General features: G+C 39.3%; 2 protein-coding genes across 2 annotated transcripts in view; both read left to right on the forward strand.

Annotated features, from left to right (window-relative positions):
* The window catches only part of LOC131771119 (trichohyalin-like), a 46704-nt gene extending 41396 nt beyond the window's left edge, over positions 1–5308 (forward strand). Inside the window, exons 12-13 of the mRNA XM_066163588.1 lie at positions 15–1717; positions 2678–5308. Coding sequence (XP_066019685.1) covers positions 15–1717; positions 2678–2878 — 1904 coding nt within the window. The 3' untranslated portion in view covers positions 2879–5308. The remainder of the gene's footprint in view (positions 1–14; positions 1718–2677) is intronic.
* A 357-nt stretch (positions 5309–5665) lies between these two features.
* On the forward strand, positions 5666–6693 carry LOC136279650 (nuclear receptor-binding protein-like). The gene is made up of 2 exons (XM_066163589.1): positions 5666–5773; positions 6484–6693. The coding sequence occupies exons 1-2, from the start codon at positions 5666–5668 to the stop codon at positions 6691–6693; spliced, it is 318 nt and encodes a 105-aa protein (XP_066019686.1).
* The last annotated feature ends 945 nt before the right edge of the window (positions 6694–7638 follow it).

A 7638-nucleotide genomic window follows, 5' to 3' on the forward strand; every position in this document is an offset into this window, starting at 1 on the left:
CGACTCTCTTTTAGAGCATCAAGGAATCTATTCAGTTGTGCAGTCGGCGGAAATAAGACTAGTAGAAAATCAGCCGAACACATCCAAAAGAAGAAAAGAGAAAACGAACCAAGAAAAGGAGCCTAGACAGGAAGAGGTACGAGAAGAAATGTTTCGAACAGACTTGAGAAAAATGGAGCAGAGGATAAGAAGTCAATCGGAAATAGAATCGACAGTAACTGCGTTAATCCGACAGCTCGAGGAAGGGGACCGGCGAGTGATTACTCTTCAGAAGCAACTAAGGGAGACGAATCAACAGTGTTTAGAAAGAGAGGAACGAGTAGAAATCTTACGAACAGACTTGAATGAGGTGAAGCGCGAGTTAAAAAATAAAATGATGGTGAATGAGGCAAGAGAAAATGAGTTGCATCAACAGCTCGAAGAAAGGGATCAGCAAATAGAAAACCTTCAGATACAACTGCGGAAACTGGAACGGCAGCTGAGAGAGAAAGACAAAAGAGAAGAACTATTACAAAGAGATCTAAAAGAGATGGAGCAACAATTGCAAAACGAAATGACGAAGAAAGAGTCGAAAGAAAGGTACCTACATAAACAGCTGCAAGGAAGAGATCAGTATATAGAAGACATTCAAGAAAAACTGAGGGAGATGGGACAACAGTTGAGACAGGAAGAAGAACGAGAGGAAATTTTCCAGGTGCAGCTTAAAGAGATGGAACGACGACTGAAAGAGGAAGAAACTACGTTTAATATACGGCTCAAAGATAAAAACCAGCAAATAGAGAACTTGCAGAAACAGTTGGCTGAGAAAGAAGAACGAGAGCAAAGGTGGAAAGAAAAAATAAAGAAAACTGAAACGATAGAAACATGGTTTCGTGATCAGCTTATTGAAAGAACCCAACGAGTATCAAACATTCAAAGAAAGTTGAGTAGAAAGGAGCTGGAGTGCAGAGAGAAAGAAGAACGAGAAGAAAATTTACGAACACATCTTGGCGAGTTACAGCAGCAGTTACGGGAAAGGGAAAATTTGCAGAGACAGGTCACGGAGATGGAAGACCGATGGAGGAATGCTCAACGACAACTTGCAGAGAGAGAAGGGGAAAGTGCTAATTTAAGGCAACAAGTTGCGAATCTGGAGGATAAATTGGAGTCACAGTTCTACGACTGGATTATCCCTCGAGATGAGATTCAAATATCGGATATCACTCTTGGAGCTGGAGGCTGGGCAGAGGTGTTTGAAGGCAGGTATTGTGGGTGCTCCGTCGCTGTCAAACAAATGCACGAAACCATCGTTTCTCCTCATAACCAGAGTGTGTTCTGGCGAGAGATTGACATCGCCTCAAGATGCCGCCATCCTTGCTTACTGCAGTTTATCGGAGCAACTAATGACGAGGGAATTCCCCTCTACGTCACGGAGCTCATGGAAACAAGTTTGAGGCAACTGTTAGAGCAGCGACCTCTTTCCAAGGCCGAAATATCTGTTATTGCTCTGGATGTGGCTCAAGCTTTAAATTACCTTCACCAAAAGAAACCTTCTCCGATTATCCACCGTGACATCAGCAGTGGCAATGTGTTGCTATGGCGACAAGGAAATCGATGGCGAGGGAAAGTTTCTGATTACGGCGCCGCCAAATTCAAGGAACAGAAGATGTCAATTGGTCCTGGCTGTTTTGCCTACAGCGCTCCCGAAGTAAATAAATCTTCGAATCAGACGGCGAAGGTTAGGAGATATATAATGCACCTATTCGCCTTATTGCGTAACTTACATGCAACCACTATTGCCCTTGTCGTATGGATAAGTTACTGAGTTACATAGCAATAGTTTTCGACACTATTTAAAGCGGTAAGAGTGATAAAAGAGAAAGTTGATGAGACACTTGATAAAATAATTCGTAAAGTCGTTAACGCGGGAACACATTTCCTTGAACAGCTTACCAACAATATATTTCCTGTTTAATTGGAAAGGAAAAGATGTCTTGTTGTCTCAGGCTCTCAAATGAAGTAGTTAAAGTACTTTGGAGTGGTAATTTAAATGGAATGATATGATGGATTGTTTATCATACAGGTGGAATGATAATTTAGCTCTTTTAGCTCGCATTTACATTTTGTAAACGTGACAAAAAGATTACTTTCAATGATTTAGAAAAAAACAAGTTACCTTTTTGTTAAAACCAAGGGAAGAAATATTCTTTAAATGCGCAGACCTTTTTTAATTTCGTCCATCTGTCTATTTTTGCATGGTTAATCACTCTATAATACTGCCGAGTGATGCTATCACTCGGCAGAATAAGCATGCAGTTCCCTTTGACAAGCGATAATAACAAGGCCGTAAAGATTGCCAATTATAGTCAAACCCTTTACATCAGTTCAGTCTTAAGAACTTCGCCAAGTACAAGAAATAGGTACTAAAAATCTCGTTACACTAATCAAAGACCTAGCCGAGCATCTAGAACAAAGATCAATAATTTGAACAACCTTGAAGGGCGATTATAAAACACAAACGCACAGCATTGTACCGTGAACGACAGCAAGTCGCTTCCACGAACTCTCTTGATCGTGCCTGGTATTCGTCTAAAGGGGAGGGAAAGTATTCCAGATTCAATAATATTTAAATTATTCCCGAGACCCGAATGATAATTAATTTTAGTTTAATTTTTTTGTTGCTGTTTTTTTTTTTAAGATTGATGTCTACAGTTTCGGTGTTCTCCTGTGTGAAATGTGCTCCTCTAAGCAGTTTCCAGACCCACAAAAGCGCCTAGCGCAAGTAAATATGGTAAGAGACCATGGCCTGCGAGAACTCGTGCGTCGATGTCTGAAGACAAATCCCAGGGAAAGACCAGACATGACAGAGATCATAAGTGAACTGGAGAGGTTGCGTTGAAACCGACAGTTAGGTCATAGCCTTTTTATTCGATGTGTCCGAAATATGCCTGGCTTTGCAAGTTCTCTCGTATCTTGTTGCCGTGAGACTTGCGTTTATTTAGTCTTATCTATAATGGTTCATAATTTTGCAGGAAGACTATTTTCGGGCTATGTCTATGTGGAATTATTTGGTAACGATATTGAGCAAATATGATAACAATTATAAATTTTCTTTGATAGATATAGAAAAGAAACCTTATTGTCAACATGTCATTACTTAATAGATGCTGCTTTGAGGAAGCAAGCGGTTTATGGTGCAAACGGGTTCTCTGTTGTTTGAATTTGGATCGCAAACTTTATGCGTATTCCATGCGAAAATACGTTTGCGCTTTGCCAACTCTTGGATCAAAGCTTTGGATGTAGAAATAGTAAAAAGAAAAGCCATCCAATAATCAAGAAAAGAGAGGATATCGTTTTGTTATCACGGAGGTTAATGTTTTAAGATATCATAGAGTTGCGTAAGAGTGTAGTGACTGCCGTCATTTAGCAGATATGGTTCACTTTGAATTATGTTTCCTAAACGTTGGTTTGCAGTAAGAACCCGCGTAAAAGAATCTATCAGTTAGGCTAAGATGTTCATTTTTACTTCCTTTTATACGTATGGACCTGTTTTCAACTTTAAACTAACATTTAAAATAACATTAAAATAACATTTAAAACGGGTTTTTATTTAATGATGGCGGGTTTTTTATTTTTTTTTATTAAAAAAAATAACATCTATGTTAGCGTACAGAGAGTGGTATGTTGCTCGCACCAATCAGATAGTTTAGCGTATGTATCTCGCACCAATCAGATCGCCGCATTAGGGTATTTATTTCGCACCAAACAGCGTCGTTTTTGTTGCGCTCTTTGGTATGCTCTCGCATGCATAGCATGCCTATATATGTTTATCTAATGATAACGAGTTTTTACGGTTTGTGTCACAAAGTAGTAACTTCTGGTGTGGATCGCAACCGCATACTGCCAGTCTTCCTCAAGTGATGAGTACGGATATGATTACGTAGTTTTTCAACATTGTAAATGACGAATTTCGATTATCTTTCTTTCAGCTCTGCGCTGTCGTAAGGCTTCCTTCCTGAAGGGTTCTTATCTTTTTCTCATAAGTGATACATAGAGAATAATACATGGGCGCGCATAGATATGGAATTTCTCTTCGAGTTGAACACAAGAAGAGGAATTTTACATCTCCAAGCAACCATGTATTATTTTGTTTATCATATAAACACAACAGCCCTTTACTGACAACAAAAGTCGACTTTATTGATAAATGAAAATAAAGGGATCGACAATAGCCGAATAAAAATTGTGAAGTGCATTAGCGTTAAGGCTCAAGATGAAAAAATGCGTTGAAAAACCAAACCATGGGCGTAATTTTCAACTTACAAAATTCTCAGTTTTCGACTTAGTCCTTACCGACAGAAGAAATCTTTCAGGTACACGGCCAAAATCGGCCTGTTACAAATCTTCCAGTTGTCGATTTTCGTTGTCAGCAGTGAGAAATGCCATTATTAAAGCCACTGAATACGTAACTATCGGTTTTTCTTTCCGGACATTGTCTTCTAGAAAAGTTTGAACGTCACTGTCTGTAAGCAATACGGACTTTTCAGTGTTTTAGCAGCCATAATCCGAAAAAATCATTCCGACAAACGACCTTGGATTGAGAATGGCGAAGGCTTCACCGTTCATTCATCAACCTGACCGAGTGGTGCGAAAGGCGAGTGAATTGTCAGCAGCTGATTGGCTCTATCAAACACACGTGAAACAATATGGTATTTTTTCACGTGTGCTGTTACCGCTTTTCTCAGGGCTGAAAATCCTTGCATAACACCGCAGTTCACATGATAGAAGGTGGTCCTACTCTTATTTTATATAATTAGTTTAATTTAGAAATTAATTTATCAGCTGAGACAGGCTTTATCTGTTATAAATATTTTAGAGATGTGTTTGTTGATCGTGCGGTCTGATCGTCTAGGTGTGAGTAGTACTGAAAAGGATTGCTCGTTGTGACAGTGAATACAGCAACCTTAGTGGAAAACTCCTTTGATGACTTGCGCCCAGTTTGTCGAAACAGCAGTCACTTGTACAGACAACAGTCCTTTTCAGGACTAGAAAGGGTAAGTTTCTGAAAAAAAGAACTGAGGTGTTGCGTTGGTGGAGGTACCATGTATCAGAATATTTGATTTTATCTGACGAAGGGCTGACGCTCGAAAAGTCAGCTTTAGGAACTCTTTACGGTGGCTAATTTACATTATCAACGTAGTTGATCAAACCAAATTACCTTGTGATATCCCTCAGCGACGCAGCACCACAGTTTATAAAAACTTACACCATTTTCAGGACTACTCTCGCCCGGACGATCAGACTACACGACCAAATGTTTCACCTTGTCTCAAACCACTCACTGATAATATGTTTGTATAAGCTGTGTGACTCAATAATAAAATTAAGTAATAAAACATTACTTGTTTCGTTTGCCTTATGACTGACCAACATGCCAAGAGAAAATTCTGTTTAAATATAGAGTCGAAGTTACTTAAGACATACAAACACCTTTGTTTCTTACAGAGGTCATGGAAATAAGCTTGCGAGCACTGTTACAGGAAAGATTTCTTTCACAGACAGAAATCCCCGTTATTGCTCTGGATGTGGCTCGACGACTAAACTACCTCCATCAAAAACACCCCATCCCTATTCTTCACCGTGACATCAGCAGTGTAAATGACAAGGTACTCAATGGCGAGCTTAAATGTCAGATTATGGCACTGCTAACGTCAAGAAACAGACCATGAAAGTTGCACCTGGGGCTTTAATCTACAGTGCACCTGAAGCACACGCTACAAACCAAACAGTCCAGGTTTGCTCAGATTGATGATCTTAATTCACTTTTTTGACTCGATGAGATTATTCGTACTTTTTTATTCCAATTTATTTTATGTGCTATACCTTTAGACATCGTAACATTTTGATGGAAAGTAATATAAAAGCCTCCTTTCTCTGTAACTGGGCATTTTTTTCCCGGCTAGTTCTCTTCTTTACGATGGTCGCCTTTATTACCTCAGTTTTGGAACTAAATCTTTCCAAAGTGGAACCACCAGTCGAAAAAATTGCTTTCCTCATATAGAATGGTGCTCTTATATGTAAAAGACATTTTGCAAAAGTAAGAATCTGAAAAGTAAGAGTTGTCTCACTAATTCATAGTTTGTTCGATAATGGGCAAGTGCCTTCGCTGTGAAATATAGATAACAGTACGGTTACTGGCCTGAGTCTTTTTAACCTTATTAGAAGCTCAAAAACTTTAAAGTGAGAGAGGAAACAATGCTTGAATGTTGTTTCCTCCCTCACCTCAAAGTGCAGGAGGGGATCTCTTGGGAAAAGGTTAAAAACGAATCATCTCTGTTACTGCATTCGCCGTTAAAAGCGTTGGTTTAATGAGATTCCCATGCAGCAAGAGTTACTTTCTTTATATTCCGCCTATTCTAGGAATTTTCCCACAATAGCCTTAAAAGCATGCACGATGTTGCATCTCTCTGTGCTGTCATTTATTTCTTCATTTTCTGTGGTCAGGTTAATGTCTACAGTTTTGGTGTACTTCTTTGTGAGATGTCCATCCGTGAATTACCAGATCCTGAAAGACGAGAACAACAAGTAGCAATGTTGGCAAACAATGTACTTCGAGCTCTTATCCGAGGATGTCTGGAAACAGACCCTCAAGCCAGACCAACTATGGAAGAAATAATTAATGAAATAGAACCGGAAGTGCAAGGCACCTTTTGATAGAGTTTTCTAATCAACTTCAAACATAATGTTGTCTGTATGGTTTGCAGTATTGCTACTGTACCGGACGATCACATACAAGATCCTGCAAAGAAAACTCTATCTTTCCCGATGTAACTTAAGTGTACGGATGTATCTTCAGAAAACCTTGTAGACTTTTTCTGTCTAGGCGTGTTCAGCTTTCCATCATTCCTTACCTAGGTAGTTACACGCTGATCTCGTAAGGATTTAGATGAAAGCGTCCGTTTGGTGTGTATCAAGCGGAAGCGTAAAAGAAAGAAGGCACACTCCGATACCACGAAGAAGGAGTCATGAAGAGTCCATTTTCAGGCACCTGCTTTAATCGATAAAATCAGGCTTGGCATGGAAAGGCCTGACTGAGCCTTTTCAGTGCAAATCATCAATTTTATTGTCAGACTTATTTATCGTCTGCAAATGTAATAACGTATCATTATGATTTTTTTACCTAACGTTTCATTACAAAACTTTCGTACGTCGATAGAAGTTTTTGTGATGATATTTGTAGTGTGTTGGTTTGGTTGGACTAAATACAGCTATCATTTTGAATTTTTGTTTTTTTTTGTTTTTCGTGTGTTCTGGTCGTTTGGGTGAGAGCGGTACTGAATGGATTGCTCTTGGTGACAAGGAATGACCTTTAACAAGCTGAGCGGACGACTCTGGTGATGACTTCCACTCAGGGTGTCGAAACGATGGTAACGTCCACTAGAAAAGATCCTTTTAGGACTTCTCTAACCTGTTCCTTCTGGGTTCAGACCATTTACTGTAAAAATACCTCACGATGTTATGCGACTCAGTGTTTTCGTGAAAAGTGACAGTAATGATACTTCTCACCAAAAATGACAATTGTTCACTTATGCCTTGTTACTGACCAGATTTCCAGAAGAAAAATTTGTTCCAAAACCGAGTAGTGGTTATTCATCAGAA

This window comes from Pocillopora verrucosa, chromosome 3 (genome assembly GCF_036669915.1).
Source record: "Pocillopora verrucosa isolate sample1 chromosome 3, ASM3666991v2, whole genome shotgun sequence".
Classification (NCBI taxonomy): domain Eukaryota; kingdom Metazoa; phylum Cnidaria; class Anthozoa; order Scleractinia; family Pocilloporidae; genus Pocillopora; species Pocillopora verrucosa.